The 25,341-nt window shown below is 42.9% G+C and overlaps 1 protein-coding gene across 7 annotated transcripts in view; it reads left to right on the top strand.

Annotated features, from left to right (window-relative positions):
* Window positions 1–823: 823 nt before the first annotated feature.
* The window catches only part of LOC120744769, a 63,206-nt gene continuing 38,688 nt past the window's right edge, over window positions 824–25,341 (top strand). Inside the window, exons 1-3 of one of the 7 annotated variants that reach the window (XM_040049321.1) lie at window positions 824–946; window positions 4,780–7,934; window positions 8,139–8,833. In XM_040049321.1, coding sequence (XP_039905255.1) covers window positions 847–946; window positions 4,780–7,934; window positions 8,139–8,198 — 3,315 coding nt within the window. In that variant the 5' untranslated portion in view covers window positions 824–846 and the 3' untranslated portion in view covers window positions 8,199–8,833. Of the gene's footprint in view, window positions 947–4,779; window positions 8,834–19,015; window positions 19,088–21,270; window positions 21,320–21,884; window positions 21,995–25,341 lie in introns of those variants that run through there. The other 6 variants (XM_040049317.1, XM_040049320.1, XM_040049318.1 and 3 more) reach the window with 6 other exon arrangements.

Genomic DNA, 25,341 nt, shown 5'->3' on the forward strand with positions numbered 1-25,341 from the left:
TGAAGCATAGAAATTTAGGACACGAAAGCAAAAGTATCTCTCTCAGGCTTATCACATCCAACTCTCTTATCAGAGTTCCTCCCCAACAATAACAATTAAGGGTAAAGACCAAGGTTAAAAAACAATGCAGTAAAGTTGTGTAAGGCAAATAACTTTCCACTGACAGCATACTAATTTTATTTTAATATCTGACTCAAACTGAGGACTTAGCTCTCCAGCCACAGTCAGTACTCCAAGTACTGTAACAGTAACTTTATTACCAACACCAGCAATTTCTATCCAACGCACACAGCTTGAACTGAGAAATGAAACATTCCTTCTACATAAATGAGAACTTTGACTGGCAGGAAATGTGCTGAAAGCCGACATACAAATAGTTAGAATTTTCTTAGGCACTTCTCATTTAAAGGGAGCTAATTAGAATTATTAAACAATATGTTAGATGTTTACAAAAGTAATTTTACTATAAGTAAGTTAGTAAAGCATTTTTAAGCAAAAAACTTTTTGAAAAATCTCACATAAAACCCTTATTAACTAGGACAGTTAATGAAGTGTAAGAAACCAAATTAAGAATGACTGACAAACACTTGGTCTGAATACTAACAGGAAGTCTGTTTCAAAGATGAAGTAAAAGTCCTGCAAAAAGATCGTAACCCTGAAGAAATATTTTGTGAAGGAGCGGAGCATCAACCAAATTCAGTAAATTTGTAGCAGGACAAAGAGAAATGAGTTAAATATGCTAAGATTAAAGAGTGTGAGGATGGTTAGTAGTACGAATGAGAACATGAACAAACAGAAGAGAAACAAACTAACAAGCTGTTCATTTGGTCCTGTTCAGACTGAGCCATGGACTCTGGATCTGGCAGTACGATGGAGGTGGCGGCACTCGGCCGGCCTTTCAGTCTTGGGATGCTGTATGACTGCCGCAAAGACTCACTGATCCCAGGTAAGAATTCAATATATAGATTATACAGATATATTTTTTCCAGAAAAGAAAAAAGTGACATGACAACACAGTTAGCCAAGAAATACTTTGCAGCTTTGTTGAACAAATCAGGTGCTGATAAAACACCAAGTCTCTGCTAGTTCAGGTACAGTGGGAGAAAAGAAGTCAGTGGGGAACAAGAAAGTATCAGCATGGGACAACATTTAATATGAGCAGAGGGGTGGTCCTGCTGGAACATAATGTAGTGATGCTCTGCCATTTTTATCCAGAAGTAAAATATGGAGAGCTGAAATGTAGTTCTCACTTTAAGAATATTTCATGCAAGAAAGTTAATAAAAACAATATTTAGTAACAGTCTGTGCCAACACAAAACCACAGAACATACACACACAAAAATCTACTGTTGGCATTTACCAAAGAGGCGCTGAATCAGTTTTGTGGGGGAAGTAGTTGATGACGCATTTTGCCCATGGAAGTCCTTTGGGTGATTTAACAATCCACCTAATGATATACAAAGATGCAGTCGGTTCATTTCAATAATTACTAAAAGCTGCTCAAATTAGTGGCTGAGAAACAAGCAGCCAATGAGGAAGCAAATTATGTCCAAACAAAATAATATAGTCATACACAGCCCTCCCTTTGTTAATGAGCACAGTTAGTGTGCAGTGTGTAATTATGCAAGTTGTGCTTGTTTTTCTGCAGGTTGTGAGGTGGCAGGAACTTATTAGTTGATGTTATGTATTTAAGACATTTAACTGATAAAACTCAGTTTAATTAACAGCTGCATTTTGACATTTTAGTATGGTATGTAATCTGTGTGCAGAAATCCAGCTAAAAACCTGAAACTTTAGTTCAGTTCAAGTTACAATATGATCCGAGTATTATCACTCAGGAGCAGAAGAGGACTTATCTCTAAACACTCATTGTGAGGATGGAGTGAAGAGTTACAGGACTCCACTTTAAGCTGTGACCCATCACACTTATACACCAACTATCACAAACCCCACAATCAAAATAATATGTGCCTCTTTCAGCATCAAAAGTTAGCATTAGACTTAGTAAACCTTAGAAAATCATGTTTGTGTGACTGAATTAAATATTCTCCTTTAATGCTGTGAAAGAGAAATTCTTTCAAATACAAAGCAATAAGGCCAGCCACCAAAACATCCGTGTCTACGTCTTTCCGTTTTAAAACTGACACTGTGCCTCTTCCTTAAGGCAAAGGACATGGATGCAGTTACTTTTATAGATCATGTGCATTTGTAGGAGTTTTTCTTTCAGAGCCAACAAGGAATATAAAATACAAAATGCATGCAGGTAATCACAGTATTTTAGAGACGATGGATTTACAGTATTTAACATTTCATAATCAACACAAGTGAAATGATCCAGAACACCGCAAAACACCATGGATCACATTCATGTAGTTTGTTTTTCATCCTGCAAATCTGTAATATACAACATTCAAATGTCAGTTAAACTGCTACAATTAATCTAATTTTATTAAAGTTAATTGAAAGCCTTTTATTTATTTTTTTCAAGGAAAACTTCTGTTTGTTTGTTTTTGTTTGTTTTTTTCTCCATTTAGTTTTTGCACCAGAATGTGGTTCAGTTTAATAACAGATCATTGGTTAACAGAAGTTTTTCTACTAGTGTTTTGTTGATTAGTTGTAGAGATGAGGGGATTATATATGTGTTGTGAAGTTTCCCAAACAGGAAGGAAATTCTAGATATGTTTGAATGTTCCTCAGAATATACGCAGTTTAGTTGGATTGGAAGACTTTTTTTTAAAGAGACAAAACAAATCTCTCCACCTCGTCCCCTCAGCTTTAACCTTCCTGCCTTGTCTCCACTTTTCCTTTGAGAAAGGGCACAACAGTATGCTGCTGGTTGGAACTATGAATATCTGTATGGGAAATGTGCCCCATTATTCAGACCCAGCGATCCCAAAGCTGCTTTCTGCAAAAACATACTAGAACAGTAAATCCAGAAACTATTTGTCAGCTGGTGAGACAGTTCATCCCATCCCAGTAATTATGCTAGCCTTTTTTTTTCTTTTAACTTCCACTCCAGATGGTAAATGGCCTGTATTTGTACAGCGCTTTTACTAGTCCCTAAGGACCCCAAAGCGCTTTACACACCCATTCACACACATTCACACACTGGTGATGGCAGCTACATTGTAGCCACAGCCACCCTGGGGCGCACTGACAGAGGCGAGGCTGCCGGACACTGGCACCACCGGGCCCTCTGACCACCACCAGTAGGCAACGGGTGAAGTGTCTTGCCCAAGGACACAACGACCGAGACTGTCCGAGCCGGGGCTCGAACCGGCAACCTTCCAATTACAAGGCGAACTCCCAACTCTTGAGCCACGATCTTGATTGCTGAAAGCTGTGGAGCAAAACATTTACTTCAAAGATTTTATTTTGTCAAATAATAAAAATTAACAACTTACTGGATCCTGACCCTCCTGTTTTTACTCATTCAGGCTTCTCTCCTGTTCATCCACTTAAGTTACATGAAGTTGAAGATTTAGCAAAAATATGAGATATTTTTCCTTCCTATATTTTGTGCTGTTTTTGTTGCTTTGCTCTATGAAATACCTTGAATGAAAACATGGACACTGGCATCCTCAAAGAAGTGAACTTTGTCCTTTGGAGATGGTCTTGTCTCATCGAGGTGGCTCTTCACGTTTAGGACAGAGAAGACAGATGGTTTGAAAGAGGAGTAAATGAAGCCATTTACGTCCACTGTGAGTGACCATCTTTGAACAGAGGGCGGGGCTTACAACACCAACTGTCTGCCATCTATAATCCAGCTCTGAGGTCTTTCCCAGACGCCTTAACGCCCACTCACACCCTGGGCCATCTGACCTCAGGAAATCATGTGATGGGGTGGGGCCAGGTTGAGCTCACCCGAAACCCTGGCTGATTGTGACTCACACCCATTTTTACGCCTTGACTTGTGTGATTAGGTGGAGGATCATTAGGGGGTCCATGTCCCTATCAGGTGCGGGGGGACACTCCCACTAGGTTTAAATCTGAGACTCTCCACCATTTGACCTTAGAACTGAAGAAGCTTCTTGGATGAGAGGTGAAACGTCTTCAAGCAACTTAAAGAAGTCCAGACGCTTTTCTTTCCAAACTCCTTAGACAACTGTGTACTTTTTAAAAATAAATTATATTATTTAGGAACTTTTAAAAGGGAGGCTGTGGATAAGATGGAGGAGTGAATCTTTTGTTAGACTGGTGAATCGATCCCCAGATTCTCTAGCTCACACGATATATCAGTGTAAAACTTTCTTGTTGTTGAGGTTAAACTACATAGAACAGAAACGACTGAGATCTCAGCTGTTGCTGTGCTGTTAACCATGAAAAAAGAAGATCACTCTGCCTATAACATGTTTAAGGAGTTGATAAAGGAACTGTATTATGAACTGACTCAGGATTTATGGACAAGGGAGAATAGACAGACGTGGTTTATAAGGTTCCAAATTATCAGCACTTGTGATTATACATCGTGAAGAGACTGTTGCAATAATTTTATTATCTATAATGAAATCCGTGTTCAGGAAGCTCAACTTGAGTTCTACTTCTTTTAAATACTGTTTAAAAAATTCATATTACTCCCACTGCAATTTATTTATACAATAATAATAATAATAATAATAATAATAATAATAATAATAATAGCAGCAACCTTCTGGTATTTTAGTGTATATAGTAACAATCTGTACACAGTGTAGTATTTTGGCTTTTTTTCTTCTCATCTTTTTTTTCTGTTTTCATTTTCCTAGTGTGGGATTAAATGAAGTCTGTCTGTCTTTGCAGGATTGACTCTGTGGGATCGTGATGACCTGAAGAAAGATATAGCAGAAAGACCACAGGCCTCTAATGATTTTGAAATAGTTGCTTCTGAATCAATCTCAGACAAATCTTCAGCTCTAAATGTTGATGCTTCACTGAAGGCAAGTTTCCTGGGTGGACTGGTTCAGGTTGATGGATCTGCCAAATATCTGAATAATAGTAAATCTTCCAGAAATCAGGCCAGAGTAACACTGAAGTACAAGGCAACCACAAAGTTCCAGGAGCTGTCCATGAATCATCTTGGAAGGGACAATGTGAGACATTCATATGTTTTTGATAAAGGCTTAGCAACACATGTAGTCACAGCTATTCTTTATGGAGCACAAGCTTTCTTTGTGTTTGACCGTGAAGTTTCTGAACATGAAGATCATCAAGATGTTCAGGGCAACTTGAAGGTGATCATCAAGAAGATTCCCTTACTTTCTGTAGAGGGTGAAGGTTCCCTGAAGATGGAAGACAAGGACAAAGAAAGTGTTCATAAATTCTCCTGCAGGTTTTATGGAGACTTCTGTCTTCAAAAACCACCAACAACCTTTCAAGATGCAATAAAAGTTTACCAAAGCCTGCCAGGATTACTGGGAGAGGAAGCTGTACCAGTGAAGGTCTGGCTGCTGCCACTGACAGTTTTAGATTCTTCTGCTGCTCAACTCGTCCGTGAGATCAGTACAGGATTAGTTCAAGAAGCACAGACAGTCCTGGAGGACTTCAGTGAGCTGGAAATGAGGAGCAATGATGTACTGGGAACCAGCACTGCACAGCAGTTCCCACAGATTTTTAAAAAAATTAAGAGTTTTAAAGAAATGTGCTCTGAGTTCAAACTGGATTTCCAACAGACTTTGGGAAAGAAGCTTCCATCAATCCGAGGAGGAGGAGAAGAGGAAGCTGATCTTGCAGAGATCCTGAAGAAGAGACATTCTTCACCTTTCAACAGCAAAAACCTGAATGACTGGATGGACTGTAAAGAGAGAGAAATCTACACTTTAATGTCTTTTACCAGGATGATGAAAAACACCAAAATCATCTCGTCTCAAAATGATCTGTACAAGGAAAGTCTGAGTGCAGAGCATGTTGTGTGTTTTGTTTTCACCTCTCTGGGAAAGGATGAACCGTACCTCTCAGCTTTATCAAGATACTTAAGAGGAAAAACCAACCCAGACCTTCAAGATCCTCACACTCATGATGTAGAGAAGGAACAATGGTACGCCTCAAAAGAAGTAACAGCTGAAATGAGGAGAAAAGCAAAACTCTTCAGTGATTTTGCAGAGGCCAATGAGGAGAACAAGAACATGAAGTTCCTGACAGTGGGGTTAACTAATGAGACCCAGGAAGGTTCCAGCATCCACCTTTATGAAGATGGATTTGCTGTCAGTGAGAACTTTGAGCCTCCTTCAAAGCCTGAAACTGTGACAGCAGCTGACATTAACTACAACAGTGTGACACTGAAGATTTCTCCACCCAGATTTGGAGCAGAGAACATCACCTCCTACTCTGTTGAGTACTGTGTCAGTGGAGAGGATGGATGGCAGCAGAAGACAGAAGCAAAGGCTGAAGAAGTCACAGTGAGAGATCTGAAGCCAAACACAGAGTATGTGTTCAGATGCAGAGCAGTGACCTCAGCAGGTATCGGGCCGGATAATCAAGTTTCTGTTAAAACCTTTCCCTGCAGCCCTCCTGCAAAACTTAGACTTGAACCAAATTCAAGCATGGCACACGTAAGATTTAAACACCTCAAAGAGCTTCTCAGGCATAAAAGTAAAAAGATCAAATCTGATTCCCCCTCAGTTTACAAACTGCCTCTGACAGAAGAACACATGAACATATATGGATGCAGGAAGTTTCACTTTGGAGAAGAAAGCACGAGGCAGAGTCGTACAATAATGCTTCTTGGAGCGACTTCATCAGGAAAGTCCACTCTGATCGATGGGATGATCAACTACATTGTTGGTGTCGAGTGGGAGGACAGTTTCAGGTTTAAATTCATTAATGAGGATCAGTCAACATCACAAGCTCACAGTCAGACCTCTGAAGTCACTGTTTACAAAATCAACCACCAGGATGGATTTAAAATCCCGTTCTCTCTGACCATTGTGGACACTCCAGGCTTTGGAGATACAAGAGGCATAGAAAGAGACAGAGAGATCACAGAGCAGCTACGTAATCTCTTCTCTTCCTCACATGGTGTCAGTGAAATTGATGCTGTGTGTTTTGTAGCTCAGGCTGCTTTAGCACGACTCACACCAACACAAAGATATGTGTTTGATTCAGTGCTCTCAATCTTTGGCAAAGATGTGGCAGAAAACATCAGCATTGTGGTGACATTTGCAGACGGTCAGCGACCTCCAGTTCTCGAGGCGATCAATGCTGCAGGAGTCCCATGTCCTAAAACAGAAGACGGACTGCCGGTTCACTTCAAGTTCAATACCTCAGCGCTGTTTGCAAATAACAAATCAGCTGAAGGAGACAGAATGAGTGATGATGATGATGATGATGAAGGAGGTTTTGATCTCATGTTTTGGGAGATGGGGAAAAAAAGTATGAAGAAGTTTTTTGCTGCACTGAATCTCATAGAAACTAAAAGCTTGACACTAACAAAGGAAGTCCTCAGGGAAAGAAAGCAGCTCGAGATTTCAGTTGAAAATTTGCAGGAGCAGGTGAAACGTGGGTTAGCCAAGATTGAGGAGATAAAAGAGACAAGTGAAAAACTTAAAGATCATGAAGCAGAGATCAGCAGAAATGAGAACTTTGAGATTGAAGTTACTGTCAAAAACCCTTATCAGGTGGACATGTACAGATTGGGCTATAAAGACGTTAAAGATCGTTATAGACAAGAGACGTTAAAGAAAATAACAATAAAGGAGCTGAAAGAAAAGTATGAGAGAGCCAGAGGGGAGAAGATGACTGTTCAGAAAGTGGTTGATAAACTGAAGGCTGAATATGAAAGTTTGCAGGCTGACGTAGTGAAACTGATGGAGAGATCTTCCAAGTGTCTGAACAGACTCAAAGAGATAGCACTGAAGCCCAACCCTCTGTCCACTCCAGAGTACATCGACATGCTTATTGAAGGAGAGAAATCTGAGGCCAAACCAGGCTGGAAGAGACGAGTTCAGTCTCTGATGTCCATGAAGGAAAAAGCAGAGACAATGGCCAAAATAGAGCAAGGCAAGAAACTCCTGCATCATCAAGAATCACTTGATGTCAATGCTTAGCCAAATCCATGAAACAGCACATAGTCACAGGCAGTCAGATAATGATAGAGGGTAAAATCACAGCCAGCTGCAGCAACCTCTGAAGGCTGGACCAGACAAGTTGAGTCTCTGATGGAGATGAAAGAAAAAGCAGAGCTCATGGCTAAAATACAGAAAGGACAGAAACGCCTTCACTGAACATTCATGTGATCACAAAGAAGAACAAAGAAAAGGTCGAGACCAGTTTGAACTGAGACGATAAAGATCTGAACTCAGTTGATGAAGACAAACGACACATGTAAAAAACCTCATATTTACTGTTTGCTGCCTGATAAGATCTCGTTTTAAAACTGGTTTATCTTTAACATAGAAGTGTGATTATATTTTATTGGACTGTACAATGTTCAACCTTTAACTTTTTGTTTTCAGCATATTTTGTATTCTTTAACTTTGATCTAGTATTATGTTTATTTTCTCAGTGACTCCTGATGTTGATGTTTATGGAGTTTTTATTGTGTTGATTTTTATGCTTTTATTTAAAAAGTGTAATTTTACTTTTTGTTTACTTTCCTGTAATTTTTCTGTAATTTAGTTGCTTCATAAAACACAGTAAATGTTTATCAGCTATCAGCAGGGGCGCTGCTAGGATCAGAGCTTTGAGGGTGCTGAGCACCCAGAGAGCTGACCAGCCAGGCAACAAACTTTACTCGGCGGAGTTTGAGACTTCGTCCCCGTCTCTGTCAGTCTCTGCATCCTTAAATGTCTCCAGTTGTCCTGAGTTCTCTCTGACTGTCTCCTTGGTGCATTTAAACCTGTTCCTCCCTGTCCTCGTCGTCTGTTGTCTTCGTCTCCGTTATCAGTCATCATAATTTTACCATCTCTGTGCAAGTCTGCAAATTTCTTTATTAAATCATAAGATTCTTAAATTCATCAAGTCTCTCTGTGCCTGGGTCCTCGTCTCAAAACATGACATCACTGTTTTGTACATTTTAACACAATTTAATCCCACATTTTGAAAAGTCTCTAACAAAACCATCAAATCTGATAAAGGTCATTTAAATGCTGCAAAAGAAGAATGGATTGGAATAAAAAAAAATACAAATCCTAACCTTAATTACTGGAGGAGAATAATGAATGATGCTCATAGTGAGTGACAGGGGATTTCTAAAAATCACCCCGCAGTTCTTCAGCTAAGACACCTGAGTTAGAAAACACAAAGACTGCAGTCGTCTTTACACGCGTGGGCAGTCACTTCTGAGATCTGCGATCTGCGTCTGCCTGCGTAGTTTATTTATACATGTCTGTATATCTGTGTGTGTGTGTGTACAAAAATAACGTCACTCAGAATCAACAAAGCAAAAGCACACTCTGCAAAAGCCTACGTTTCCTGTCTACTTTGCACAAAGTGTACATCTGTTCTTTAAAAACAGGAAGTGGTTTAGTAGCTGAATAAGTTCATCACAAAAGTTATTAGGTGACAAGTCACATAGTATGGAGTGCCAGGACTGCCATAATGAATTAATTAAATACACCATTAAATAATTAATTAAATGTGGCAATAATTAATTAAAATTGGAATTAATTAATTAAATAAATAGTTATGACACATGTAATTAATTAATTATTGACACATTTCATTAATTATTTATGTATTTCACATTTTAATTAATTATTGACACATTTAATTAATTATTTATGTATTTCACATTTTAATTAATTATTGACACATTTAATTAATTATTTATGTATTTCACATTTTAATTAATTATTGACACATTTAATTAATTATTGACACATTTAATTAATTATTTAATGATATATTTATTTATTTCATTTTGGCAGTCCTGGCGCCTGGCTCTCATCTTGAAATAATTTTATCTGTCAGCCTCACCCATCAAACTCAGGGGGCGGGGTTAACGCTGCCCATGCAGCTTCTCTAGCATTTGATTGGTTGCCGTGCAAAGTAAGTCAAAACAGGTCGATCCTAGATAATCGATTGCTTGTGTAGACTTGGGGCAGCCAGGTATCCCAGAATGCAGATCAAATCACAGGCAGCAATGGTGGTGGTGTAGTTTTAAAATACCCCGTTTTTCTGTCACCAGCTACACTTTTAACAGTGTTTTAGCCGCGAATGTCGCGACGTATGTCTGGTCAGGTTGTCAACATAGAACATGTTTGCAAAAGTGCTCAGATGTTTTCAGAGATTTCACTAGCTCTGCTAACAATTAGCATGCAGAGTGCACCCAGGGGGTTACGTTAACCGGTTTGTTTACATATTCCACTCTCCGTGTTCCACATGTTGCATTCGCAGATTCTCATTTTCACCGAACGATCGTCTCTTTCCGCCTGGTCTTGTGTTTCTGTGCTTCTGTAACATAAAGAACGAGCTGACATTTTTCTCACGAAACCAGCGATCAGCTCAACAGACCCTCAGTTTACCTGCATGCATCCTCCTCCTCATCTGTCAGCTGTTTAACACCTGCTGCTAATTCAAGAAACACGCCCACGTTACCTGGTGATAGTCACAGTTTAACTGGGCAGCCGGTACTCGATATAAAGCAATGTCAGCGCATATGCTGGTGTACAGAGCGAGGTCAGCATGATTAATATTCACAATAAAAATATTAGCCGAACATCATGAAGTCTGTATGTGTTTCATAGTGTCAACCTTTGTACAGTTAAAGCCAGCAGTTACTACATGACGGAAACACCAACGTTATCTCTTTTATGCGTTTATACACAGATCACGCTGATTACTGAACAAAAACCCAAAGATCAGATGTTAAACAGATTTATTTGCTCTCTCTCCTCCTTAAACATGTTTTTAATGTTAGTTATAATTCAGAATTGGCGACTGAAACACGTAGGACACATAAGAACATCAGGAAATAAAACACCGATAAATATAACCTCAGTAAAAGAAGTCAGCGGGGGTTACTACAGCTGTGTACCGGGGCCTGCGCTTTGTCGGTGGGATTGCTTGCGAGGCGAGCGGGTCTATCCCACACTTTGCCGTGAGACTGGGCTGACATCTCCGAAATCATCGAAGCACTTTTGCAAAGAGGCTGTATCTTGACAAACCGACCAGACACATGAAGATTAAACCACTACATTATCGGCTAAAAAATATTAAAACGGTATTTGGTAACACACAAACAGGGTTTTTCAAAGCTCAGTTCTGTTAGTTTCCACATGCCGGTTGTTGTGTGCTAAAAACAATGGCCACCAGGCCAAAGCAATGGTTTTGACTCGATCAGCGTTAACCCCGCCCCCTGAGTTTGATGGGTGAGGCTGACAGATAAAATTATTTCATGATGAGAGCCAGGCGCCAGGACTGCCAAAATGAAATAAATAAATATATCATTAAATAATTAATTAAATGTGTCAATAATTAATTAAAATGTGAAATACATAAATAATTAATTAAATGTGTCAATAATTAATTAATTAAAATGTGTCAATAATTAATTAAAATGTGAAATATATAAATAATTAATTAAATGTGTCAATAATTAATTAATTACATGTGTCATAACTATTTATTTAATTAATTAATTCCAATTTTAATTAATTATTGCCACATTTAATTAATTATTTAATGGTGTATTTAATTAATTCATTATGGCAGTCCTGGCGTTCCATACATCACTCCTACTCTCGTCTGGATTATTTTTTGGTCAGCAGCTCACTGCTGAGTGACATTTCAGACACTGAGATTCATCCTATAGCTGTCAGCGATCATGGTCCTGTATCTTTAACACTAATGCACAAGAATAATACTACGCCAAGAAAAAACTGGAGATTTAATACATCAGTGCTTAAAGATGAAGACTTTATTAAATATTTTAAAAAGGAATGGACTTCATATTTAGACTTTAATGACACTCCCGGAATATCTGCTTCTGTTCTATGGGAAGCAGGGAAAGCTGTGATGAGAGGTAAAATAATTTCTTTCTCATCACACAAAAAGAAAGAAGAAAACAAAAATATTCAGGAATTAGAAAAAACCATCAAATCACTAGAAGAAGCCTACGCGTGCGACCAAGATCAGGAAACATTGAACAAAATACGCAAAACAAAACTAGAATTAAATGAAATTATTAATAAAAAAAACACAATTCCTTATACAAAGACTTCGCTTGCAGAATTTTGAACACAGTAACAAATCAGGTCGATTTCTAGCTAACCAGTTAAAAATAAATAAAGAAAAAACAACTTTATCTGCTGCTAAAGATTTATCGGGGAACACAATATATGACCCTGGAAGAATAAACAACATTTTTAGGGATTTCTATGAAACTTTATATTCACCACAAATAAACCCATCTAAAAATGAAATTGATTTGTTTCTTGAAAACGTAACTCTTCCAAAATTACTATACAGTCAAGCAATGGCACTGGATTCGCCACTGACGCCAGGTGAACTCCAGGAAGCCCTGATAAGTATGCCCAATAATAAGGCTCCAGGTCCAGACGGCTTCCCTGCAGAATTCTTTGTAGAATTTGGTTTTGGAAACTCTTTCATAAACTGGATAGGAATATTATACAATTCCCCAACAGCTCGTATCAAATCCATAGTAAAAAAGAAATTTAACCTCAGTCAAGTTGAATTACAAACACCACCAAGTGCGGCACATTTCCTTACTCTTAAATCCCCCAAATTATTATCTAAAATATACAGAACACTTTCTAAATTAGATGAATCAATATCCCTTCCTATTGCAAAGTGGGAAGTAGATTTATCAGTCAGCTTAGACCAAAATTTCTGGTCTCACGTATGCTTAAAAACCTTTAAATTGATTAAAAATCACAGTCTGCAATTAATACAATACAAAATACTACATAGAGTGCACTATACAGGTCATCGGATGTTCAAGATGGGCTTTACATCTTCCAACAACTGCTCACACTGCCAAACCAATTCACCGGACAATTACATCCACGCTCTTTGGTTCTGTCCACCAGTGCAGAAGTTTTGGCACGAGATATGTGAAGACTTATCAAAGTGTCTGAAATGTAAAATTCCAACCTCCCCTTTAGAATGCTTGTTGGGAAAACTGGATGAGGTCACTACAGAAACTAATACAGTCCACGTGGTATTTACTGCCCTATGCATCGCCAAGAAAACGGTCCTCATGAACTGGAAAAATAAAAATAATCTTAATTCTAGCCAATATAGAAACCTTCTAATAGATCACATTAGTCTCGATATAGCCTCTGCCACCACATTAGATCAATCCCTCTGGGCTCCTTTGATCGGCTCCATCACCTAGCGGGGGTAGGGGGTCGTGGTTTGGTCCTGCCTTAGCTACTGTGGTTGATATGGAGTTGGGACGGGCTTAGGGTGCCTGGAGGACCCCTAGAGACGTTATCCCTGGAGGGCTTAACCCGGGGGTTGTGTTCATAGCCTGGTTAGTGGCTCTGGTCGCTCTTAGAGGTTGTTCTCCTCGTGACTGCGTGCAGCGGGGCTGGAGGATGGTCTGTACTGGTGGATGTAGGTTACTGGCCTGGTGGCCTGGCTGCCCCTGAGTGGATCCGGGGCAGGCGTGGGGGTTTGGGGTTCGGGGGTGCTTCGCCTCCGTGCTGGGGCTCTGGCTGGGCCTTGGGGGCTTCGGTCCTCGTCGGTGTGTCACCGAGGTTGTGAGCGGGTGGGTGCACGGGGGCTCAGCCCTGGCGCAGGGGGCCTCTTGTGCATCGGCCTAACTGGGGGGCTCTTCAACTGGCAGGGAGGTTGTTCCATCCTTGCAGGAGTCCACTCTGCAGGTGGGGGAGAGACATAGGAGAGGTGGAGAATAAACTTAACCTGGGTGTCTGTTGTCTTGTGTAGTCTGGGAGACGATTGAATGTTGGGGTGGGTACAGTTTCCTCTGCGGTGGGGTTGGGTGGGCTGCCCCGGGTCCTGTGGGGCTTGGCAGTGCGACCATAGGCCCCGGTCTGGATGGACTCTGGGCCTGCGGCTCGGTTCACTCTGGCACAGCTTCTGCTCGGTGGCTACTGGGTGACGCCTCGTCTGGGGATCCTCAGCCCTTCCCATGAGGGTGGCACGGATGCCCCTCCGGTGGTCCTCCTTGGGCTCTCGTACTCTGGGGCCTCTGGATGTCTGGGGTCTGGATCTCCTCCATGCCTGCTTCATGCCCTGGGGGACGGGGCTATGGCTCGCTACATCCTCTTGCAGACCATTACATGTGGAAACCATTTGAATACAAGCGCGCTGATCCACACAGGTATGCACACGGGTGTTCACTGCTCGTAGACTTAAATTACACCTTTCTTGGCTGCTACTTCAAAGCAGGTGATCCAGGAGATTTTTTTTCTCCCCTCATGGGAAGTGACTTGTTTGAGGGTAGGAAATTCGTCCTTCGCTCAGATTTCTTCAGATTTCAAACTCTGGAAATGAACCACTTTTTTCTCTCGTCATATCTTTTTAATGGATTTCCACAGAGACCTGAAAATTTCCATGATTGTTCACCAAAGCCTGCTGTCTCTTACGGTGAAAGAATGATATTGATACTCCAAATAGATTTAGAGTTAGAAAGCATTGTTTGAGGGCAAGTCAAGGCAGTTTTTGCTTTGCTCTACTCAGTTATGGTGCATTAGAAGTCAAATATCTTTAATAATTCATATTTTAATGATAAATTGTCAACACTTTAAGATTCCCCCATCTCTTCTGAACAAAACGGTGTAAGAATGACCGTTCTAGCCCCTACGGTTAGGAAATTATGGTCATTTGTTTGAGGGGAGTCGTCACTATGAGAAATAGACTGCAATAATCCTGTGTCTCTCTGTGCTGCGTGCACCTGTTTTGGCGGGAAAAAGTGCACAGGCTCTCTGATTGGTGGATTCAAATTCAGCAGCTCCCAGTCTGCTTGACTGAGCTAGAAACTTACTTCTCTCTCCTTGTGTGTGTGTGTGTGTGTGTGTGTGTGTGTGTGTGTGTGTGTGTGTGTGTGTGTGTGTGTGTGTGTGTGACAGAGAGAGAGAGAGAGAGAGAGAGAGAGAGAGAGAGCCTTTTAATGGGATGATCTCATTGTAAGATTCAAATTCAATATATTTAGACTGGTTGACTGAATTGGATCTTGTGTGTGTGTCTCTCTGTGCATGTGTGTTTCCATATGTGTCCATATTTGTGATTGTGTGGCTGTTATTTTATTATTTTTTTTTGCCGATTTTTTTCATTTAACAAGTATATTTGAGGGACCCTTAGCATGTTCAGCATTTTTCAATTCAATTCAATTTTATTTATATAGCGCCAAATCACAACAAAAGTCGCCTCAAGGCGCTTCATAGATACAGAGAAAAACCCAACAATCATATGACCCCCTATGAGCAAGCACTTTGGCGACAGTGGGAAGGAAAAACTCCCTTTTAACAGGAAGAAACCTCCGGCAGAACCAGGCTCAGGGAGGGGCGGGGCCATCTGCTGCGACCGGTTGGGGTGAGAGAAGGAAGACAGGATAAAGACATCCTGTGGAAGAGAGACAGAGGTTAATAACAGATATGATTCAATGCAGAGAGGTCTGTTAATACATAGTGAGTGAGAAAGGTGACTGGAAAGGAAAAACTCAATGCATCATGGGAATCCCCCGGCAGCCTACGTCTATTGCAGCATAACTAAGGGAGGATCCAGGGTCACCTGGTCCAGCCCTAACTATATGCTTTAGCAAAAAGGAAAGTTTGAAGCCTAATCTTGAAAGTAGAGATAGTGTCTGTCTCCTGAATCCAAACTAGAAGCTGGTTCCACAGAAGAGGGGCCTGAAAACTGAAGACTCTGCCTCCCATTCTACTTTTAAATACTCTAGGAACAACAAGTAGGCCTGCAGAGCGAGAGCGAAGTGCTCTAATAGGGTGATATGGTACTACAAGGTCATTAAGATAAGATGGGGCCTGATTATTTAAGACCTTGTATGTGAGGAGCAGGATTTTGAAGTCTGGATTTAACAGGAAGCCAAAACAGGAGAAATCTGCTCTCTCTTTCTAGTCCCTGTCAGGACTCTTGCTGCAGCATTTTGGATTAACTGAAGGCTTTTCAGGGAGTTTTTTGGACATCCTGATAATAATGAATTACAGTCGTCCAGCCTGGAAGTAATAAATGCATGAACTAGTTTTTCAGCGTCACTCTGAGACAGGATATTTCTAACTTTAGAGATGTTGCACAAACGGAAGAAAGCAGTCTTACATATTTGTTTAATATGTGCGTTGAAGGACATGTCCTGGTCAAAAATGACTCCAAGGTTCCTCACAGCGTTACTGGAGGCCAAGGTAATGCCATCCAGAGTAAGAATCTGGTTAGATACCATATTTCTAAGATTTTCAGGGCCGAGTACAATAACCTCAGTTTGATCTGAATTAAGAAGCAGAAAGTTAGCGGCCATCCAGGTCTTTATGTCTTTAAGACATTCCTGCAGTTTAACTAATTGGTGTGTGTTATCTGGCTTCATGGACAGATAGAGCTGGGTGTCATCTGCATAGCAGTGTAAATGTATGCTATGGTCATGTCCAAATTTATGGGCTGCATCCTCCTGAGGCCGCATTTGTAGACCAATTACGTCACAGCCAGGCGACGAAGGCTGTCCCAATTCGTCGACTCCTCCGAATGCAGCCAACAAATGCGTCCTCCTTTTCCCCGAATTTGAAGGATGGGTTGGGTGTGTCCTTCGTGGCCCACCATATCCCAGAATTCATAGCGCGGCCCAGCCAAATTTCAGCTGCCAACAATGGCGGCCACTACTAAGTTTTAAAATTACTCATACTAATCTTTCTGGGTCACAAAATAAACTTTTAACATATTTTCAGGCGAGAAAGTAGCTGTGTAAACATCAAATATCTGCTCGGTTTATCAAGATATCGCATATTTGCAAAAGTGCTTCGACGTTTTCGGAGACGTCTGCTACCCACCAGCTCGATAGCTGACCAGGAGCTCGAGGGTCACTGAAGCCACCGAGAACGGCACAACTCCCGGCACATCATTTTCAGATCACCGCGGACTTTCGCTGCTCGGGTTAAACGTAAGTCACTTAGACAACCTAAAAATGTTATTGTTGGACTTTTTTCAGTGTTTTGTTTGTTCGTGAGTAAATCGGTTTGGCTGAGATTAAAGTTATTAGATTAGATTAGATAAAATAAAACTTTATTAATCCCCCGGGTGGGTTCCTCCTTGGTTTTTACACAGCTGAATAAACATCAAACAGAAAACTGATTAAACAGAAGTATAAGACAGTCGAGAATTTACGCCAGTGTCCTGTTATATTTTAGATAGCAAGGAGCAGACGGCTGAGTTTATTAAACTCCACCGAGACAGCGGTGACGCAGATCTGAAGGCTAGACCGTCCAATTTCCTCAGCCGTTTACTTCCGGCCTACCCAACCTTCTGAGGACCCGGCCCACGTAGACCGCGAAGGCCGGGTCCTCAGGAGGATGCAGCTCATGAATTTGGACACGACCTATGTCTTCTAATGATGCTGCCTAAGGGAAGCATGTATAATGTAAACAGAATTGGTCCTAGCACTGAACCCTGTGGAACTCCATAATTAACCTCAGTGTGTGAAGAGGACTCTCCATTTACATGCACAAACTGGAGTCTATTAGATAGATATGATACAAACCACTGCAGTGCAGTACCTGTAATACCTACAGCATGTTCTAATCGCTCTAATAGGATATTATGGTCGACAGTATCGAAGGACTCTTAAAGAAAATTTGGTGGATCGAGAGTAAGAAAAACAAGTACTTCCAGTTTTAGGAAGTACTTGTACAGTCTCGCTTTAAATCTTGTTACCTGTTTCAGTTAGTTGCTCAGCACGCTTTCTGTCATGTGTTATCAGTACAATCTGAGTTGTCTGGTTTTTCCACCCTCCATCTAGGGACAGAAAGTGAAATGTATTTGTGAACACATTGCGTCACATCAGAGTTAGCTGGTATTAGATTATTCTGTTATTATATGTTACCTTATATATGTAGTCAATGTAGTTGAATTATGTTAACCGCTGTAGATCATATTATACCCTTTAATATAGAGTGTGTGATCTGTATGTAGTTTAGTTCTCATTATACTTTTGAGTTAAAAGAACATATTCACTTATTAGTTTATTAGATAAGTGTGCATCACTCTGTATCCTTGATCTGCTGTGAATGTATTACATGCTTAATTGTTGAATCATGAAAAGAAGGTTGTAAGCAGGAGACTCTATGTCTAGGCCAGAAGAGATAAGTCACATTCCATACCCCCACCTTTACAGAGAGCAGAGAAAGACAGGGAGCCGAGGTCATAACTTAGGCGCCGTAACAGAGAAAGAATGTTAATGTTTGGTCTTTTACGACTAGGTGGGGGCCGCTAGAGGGTATAAGAAGCTGAGTAACACGTCACCATTTTGAGACTGCTGTGAACCTCTTCAGGCAGGTCTCCCCATCATGATGGTTCTAAATGCTCTTTGTGTTGAATTGTATGGAAATAAATGATTGTTGATTGAGCATTTATACACCGAGTATTGTCCTTCCTTCAGCCCAAAGATTCAAAGAATTGGGAGATTTCAACACTGGCTATACTGCAGAGTGTTTTTAATCATACAGAATACAAAAAATTAACTCAACAAAAGTATTACACAAATAATCCACAAAAGATGACAAAAAACCAAAAATGTTCACCTCAACTTTTATTTCTGTTACTTTTAAGTAATATAGTTGTTTTTGTCCGCAAGATTCACAGGTGTGGCACCTCTAGATTAATCCTCTGTTAATCTGAGGATTGCTCACAATCCTTTGCCATTTCTAGTCAATGCAGGATGACATTAATGTGGTAACATTGTCCCAGTTAGCAGGATTTAATGTGAACCTTTTTAACTAAGTTATACATACATGTAAAATTATACAGTTTAAAAACACATCACAAAGGTATTTGTGGAGAATGTGCAGACAAAGAAAGTTCTAAAGGCGTGTCTGTTTTTTTCCCCACTCATGTTTAAACATGCAGGATGCAGGTTATGTCATTTCTGAAAAAATTCCTCTCTGCACCTTCTTAAACTACAACAGGCAGTTTGTTCCTCTCAGAGACCCAGGGGCAGACAACAGAACAACCTCAACAACTTTCTGCTGTGAGTACACTATGGATTGTCTTGATACAGGCTCAAAGATCCAGGTCAGGAAATCACATGAAGTTGATTTAGTTCATCTGGAGGTTGCAGTATCAGTGGGTTGGTTGTTTCTGTGTCTCTCAGATAAATTAAATTTAAAAAAATGTTGTTGTTTTTTAAATCACATTTTAACCAGACAACATTCTATTTAAACATTATTCTGCCTCATCTTGTTTGCAACACAGAATTACTGCAAGGAAATTCAAACTTTGTTATGAAAAGATTTATTGAAGTTTTGTTTAAAACAGAAATGTCTGCTGTGAGAAAAAAAAAAGTAGATCAAATGAAGAGGCATTTCAGTCCAGACTGCCTGTCTTAATTCAGTGTGTCAAATACTCTCGTTGTGTCAGTGTTTTAAAGCTAACCAGTTAAAGTGAAAGTGATCAGCTTAGATAAAATAGGGAGACCACACAGTAATGGAGTCAAGTAACGTACATTTGTGGGGTGGCTGCGTCAGAAATGTGTGAGTGTGAATGAACACAAACCAAATCAACCAACCTCAGTGGACTACAGTTTATGATCTACTAGTCAGTTTTCCTCAGGACAGATGGGTAAAGTGATCAGACCTGGTCAAAGAGTCTGATCACTTTACTAAAAGTTGATTCTTTTCATCTGGACGTAGCGTTTTGTGGGAGAAACGTTTCGTCACTCATCCAGGTGACTTCTTCAGTCTCAGCTGACTGCAGGTTTCAATCTTACAAACAGTAGATTTGCATAATGACTGACACCAGCCCACTGAAGGAACAATGGGCTGGGAGGTCAGTTCCTTAATCTTAATTATGCAAATTCTCATGACCATTGATCAACAACCTCCCAGCCCATTGTTTCTCCCAGCAAAACTAACTAGAACTAAACTGGGAAAAGTAAATGCATAACACTATAGACAAAGAACAAAACTCTGAACATTATAAAAACCTGGAAACATGGAGGTATGGAAACATGACAAGAACTCAACAGAAGACCTGACAAGGACTGAATGATAAAACACAGACTAAATACACACAGGAGGATAATGAGGGAAGTGGAAACACATGGGGAAACAGCAGACACACATGAATATAACGTCACAGGGGAAGAGTAAAACTGCACATATTGAACAAAGAAACACAAGACTTTCAAAATAACACAGGAAACAAGGAGAGATGTAGACACAACAACACAGGCTTGACAACATGAAACACGCAGACAAGAAACACATGGCATACTTACTAACACAGAAGACCTAGGAGAAACAAACTAAACAAAACTCAAAGCGAACAACGAATAATCCTAGAAATAACATCCAACTCCCTCAGAATACTGTTGAAGCTCTGCCGGAGGTGTGCATTGAAGATCTCGCGGACTGGGGCCTCTGCTAGGCGTTCCCATCACACCCTCACTATACGTTTGGGCTCGCCAGGTCTGTCCAGCGTCCTCCTCCGCCACCTGATCTAACGCACCACCAGGTGGTGATCAGTTGCTCAGCCCCTCTCTTTACCCGAGTGTCCTCATATGGCTGCAGGTCTGGTGATACGATTACAAAATCAATCAGCGACCAGATCAGGGAGGTCAGTCCTCCCAATCACGCCCCTCCAGGTTTCGCTGTCATTGCCCACGTGAGCATTGAAGTCCCCCAGTACGACAACAGAGTCCCCAGGCAGAGCACCCTCCAGTACCCCACTCAGGGACTCCAAGAAGGCTGGGTACTCTTAACTGCCACTCGGCGCATAAAGGTAGACAACAGTCAGGACCTGTTTCCCGACCCAGAGGCGCAGAGAACAAACCCTCTCCTCCACTGGGAGAAACCCCAACATACAGGCAGCAAGCCGAGGGGATACTACCCACCTCAGCCTGCCGCCTCTCACCAGGGGTAACTCCAGACTGAGACAGAGTCCAGAATTAATTCAGCAATATTTTATAACACACATATCAACCAACAGTCATTAAATACAGCCACAGCAAAATGAATAACTTTGATTTGTTCTCACAGATATGTGTGTGTCCGTGTCCATAGTGGTTAGTGTTGTTCTCTAACATGTGGAAGGCCCTACTGTTGTTGTTTTTGTATATAAATTAATTTATTTTTAAGTAATTTAAAATTAATTTAATTTCATTGATCAAAAAAAACCTTTGAATGCCTGAACCTGCAGCTGTTTGCTTTCCAGTGGATCCACAGCTGTGAAGGATCATCATCTACTGATGTAATAAGTAGGGGTGGGTTTTTATAATCGGTTTATCGATTAAAATCCATTCTGGCTTGGATAACATGAAATCGATTCATTAAAATCCTGAATCGATTTTTTAATATAAATTTATTTTTCCCAAAATGCCAGAATCTCAGGTGAAACCTCACAAAATTTCAACAACCACCAAACAGCTAAAACACTGAATGAGAGCAGGAACCCGGATTCTGCACAAAGACGTAAACACAAAGCGCGGACCCGCCGACAGATCAGAATCAGCAGCTGTCAGCTTTCAGCCCCGACCGTGTCCGTGCCGCCTGTGAGAAAGGCGACATCTCACTGATTCTGATCCGCGGGTCCGCGCTTTGTGTTTATGTCTTTGTGCAGAATCCATGTTCCTGCTCTCATTTGCTGTCTTAATTGTTTGGTGGTTGTTGAAATTTTGTGAGGTTTCACCATAGATTCTGGCATTTCGGGAAAAATTAATTTATATTAAAAAATTGATTCAGGATTTTAATGAATCGATTTCACGTTATCCAAGCCAGAATCTATTTTAATCGATAAATCGATTATAAAAACCCACCCCTATTTTCCAGGTTAGACTGAAGGATGGACGGTACATCACGGCAGATGGAGGTGGCAGCGCTCGGTCGTCCTTTTAGCGTCGGGATGCTGTACGACTGTCGCAGTGACGCCCTAATCCCTGGTAAGAATTCACATGTAAAGATTCTTGATGCATCACAAACTTTCATTATTTAAAGCCAAAAGTCTGAGATGGTTCAAACATCTGAAAACACAAGAGTCGACTAAATTCAGACAGATATTCAAGCAGCTTCAATAGCTCGGAGAGTTTGAACTCATTACTCTGCTGCAGCATCAATCCTTCCTCATGAAACTGCAAACACAGGATCAGATCCACTAATCTGTCTTTACTGGGTCTGGTCTCAACTGTCAGTGTTTAGACAAGATGAACTTTACATTTAAGCCTAATTGTAACCACAGACAATATAAATGAATAAAACTAGAATTTCACTCACCGACAATGAAGCAGAAACTTCTTGGACGTTTGAACATCACAGAAAAAAATTATTTTAGTGAGAAAATCCATCAAAAATGCCCCAAAGAAAGAAAAAGGGAAAATAGCACACACATGGTGTATAGGGGTGGGTTTTTGTAATCGATTTATCGATTAAAATGGATTTTGGCTTGGATAACGTGAAATCGATTAATTAAAATCCTGAATCGATTTTTTAATATAAATTTATTTTTCCCGAAATGCCAGAATCTCTGGTGAAACCTCACAAAATTTCAACAACCACCAAACAGGTAAAACAGTAAATGAGAGCAGGAACGTACGGTTACGTTGTAACCTTGGTTCTCTTAGTGAGAGACTATCTCTCCATACCGTTACATATTCCATATGTACGGGGGTACGACCCCCTTGGTCGTGGCGTGTGGATATTTCTTTAAGACACTCCGGCACACCCGGCTACGCCCCACAGCTTACGTATAAAACAGCTGTGCAGACGTGACACCGGTGATCGTTTGATTGGAACGTGTCTCCGAGTGGCCTCACGGTGGAGAGATAGTCTCTCACTAAGAGAACCAAGGTTACAACGTAACTGTACGTTCTCTAGCATATCGAGACTATCTCTCCACACCGTTACATATTCCATATGTACGGGGTAACTCTGTAAGACACCCCGCGAGGAGACAGTGCAACCGAACCGCCGAGAGTGAAGACCAAAGAACTATATACAAATACACATATGTACACACCACCCCGGTCAGGGCCAAGCCAGACGCGAACGCCAAGCCGGGGGGTGGAGGCGCAGTCCGCAAGGCGCAAGACTGGCCTGAGCTGGTCCCGCGCAGGAACCGCAACAATCGGCCGCTCCCAGGCAGCCAGCAGGAGCTTGGCAGGCCGGGGCAAGGCAACTGCCGAGAGGCACCCAGCACCCAGTCCCCGAAGGACAGGCTGGAAGCCACATTCAAGCTGTAGAACCGCGTGAAGGTGGAGGCCGAGGACCACGTCGCTGCCTCACAGACAGTGGAGAGGGAGGCGCCTCTCCACAAAGCCCAGGAAGTGGCCACACTACGCGTAGAGTGGGCCCGAAGGCGCAAGGAGAGAGGGACACCGGCTGAGGCATAAGCGTGGCGGATGGCCTCCACGACCCAGCGGGACAACCGGGGCTTGGACAGGGGCCTGCCAAGCAACCCAGGATGGAACGAGACGAACAGTTGGTCCGTGGAACGAAACGGCTGAGTACGAGCAACGTACAGCGCCAGTGCACGAACGGGGCACAGGGCCCGGAGACGCTGCGCCGCCTCCCGATCCAGACCGTCAGTGGGGGCTGACCGCAGCTCAACCGACTGGGAGATGTGAAAATCGGAGAGGGACTTTGGCAGGAAGGCAGGGTTAGGCCGAAGGGCCACCCCTTGACCGTCCGGTAGCCATCTGCAACAGTCACGATGGACCGACAGGGCCTGCAGCTCGCCGATTCGTCTAGCAGACCTAATAGCGAGGAGAAAAGCGGCCTTGAGCGACAGCCACTTCAACCCCGCTTCGTGCAGAGGTTTGAAGGGAGGGTGCACAAGGGCACCAAGGACCAGGTCCAGATCCCAGGGGGGGGACCGCGGACCCCGGCGCACGAGCCGTGAGGCGACGGGCGCCTCTCAGGAATCAGGAAATCAAGACGGCATCCGCGTCACTAATGGCTGAGCGACCGAGGCGAACAGCCTTAATGGCAGCCACTGGGCCACGCAACATGGCGGCGGCCCTGCCAGCCTCCAGCTGGGACTGCAGGAAGCGCAGGATGACGTCAACCGTCGCGCCATGGGGGTCCTGTCCGTGGGCCGCGCACCAGGCAGCGAACAGTCCCCAGCGGTAGCGGTAAGCAGCCCTGGTGGAAGGCGCCCGAGACTCCTGCATGGTGTCAATGACCGAGGCCGGGAGGCCTAAGGCGCCAAGCCCCTCCCTCTCAAGGGCCAGGCAGTCAGCCGCAGCCCTGCCGGGAAAGGATGGAACAGAGCCCCCTCGGCCTGCGACAGGACGTCCCTCCGAATCAGGAGCGGCCAGGGCATGCCGTCCAGGAGGGGCGGAATGGCCGAAAACCAGGGCATGTGAGGCCACAGCGGGGCCACCAGGATGAGCCGCACCACCTCGGTCTGAACTCGACGGAGGATCGAGTGAAGAAGGGAGAAGGGAGGGAAGGTGTACAGGAGGACCCAGGGCCAGGGGTGTGCCAGGGCATCCCAGCCCAGAGGGGGATCGTCGGCCTTCAGGGGAAAGAACAGGGGACAGTGGGTCGAAGCCCTTGAGGCAAAGAGGTAGACCGCTGCTCTGCCAAACCGGCGCCAAATCCCGACCACCACCTGCGGGTGGAGTCACCACTCCCCAGGGCATGGGCCCCCCATGGACAGCATGTCTGCTGCCGTGTTCAGGGGTCCAGGCACGTGGACCGCCCTGAGGGAGAGGAACCGGGGGTGGGCCCACAACCAGCAGCCTTGTGGCCATGTTGCAGAGGGGAGGAGAGCCTAACCCGCCCTGGCGGTTGATATAGGAGGCCGCCACGGTGCTGTCGGTCCGGACAATAACGTGAAACCCCTGCAGCCGAGGCAAAAAAAAGCTGAAGTGCCAGGAACGCGGCCCGCAACTCCAGGACATTGATGTGTCGGGACATCCATGGGCCCGACCAGTGGCCGCTGACCCCGCAACCTTCGTGGACCACCCCCCAGCCGACTGGGGAGGCGTCTGAGAAGACCACCAGCCGGCGAGTCACAGGAGCCATCGCCTGACCCTGTCGGAGATTGACAGGGTCCCTCCACCACCGCAGGGCCCGGGCAAGACCCCGGGAAACCAGCACGGTGGACAGGTGTGACCGCTGCGGGCAGAGGCCGAGAGACAGCAGGCAACGCTGAACCGGTCTCATGTGCAGGAGAGCCAATGGGACCACCTGGACTGTAGCAGCCATCAGGCCCATGAGGCGGAGACACAGTCCCCAGCGCACCCGAGAGTGGAGGGTGAAGGAGGCCAGGCACGCCCTGAGGACC

Source organism: Simochromis diagramma, unplaced genomic scaffold (genome assembly GCF_900408965.1).
Source record: "Simochromis diagramma unplaced genomic scaffold, fSimDia1.1 OVJJ01000355.1, whole genome shotgun sequence".
Classification (NCBI taxonomy): Eukaryota; Metazoa; Chordata; class Actinopteri; order Cichliformes; family Cichlidae; genus Simochromis; species Simochromis diagramma.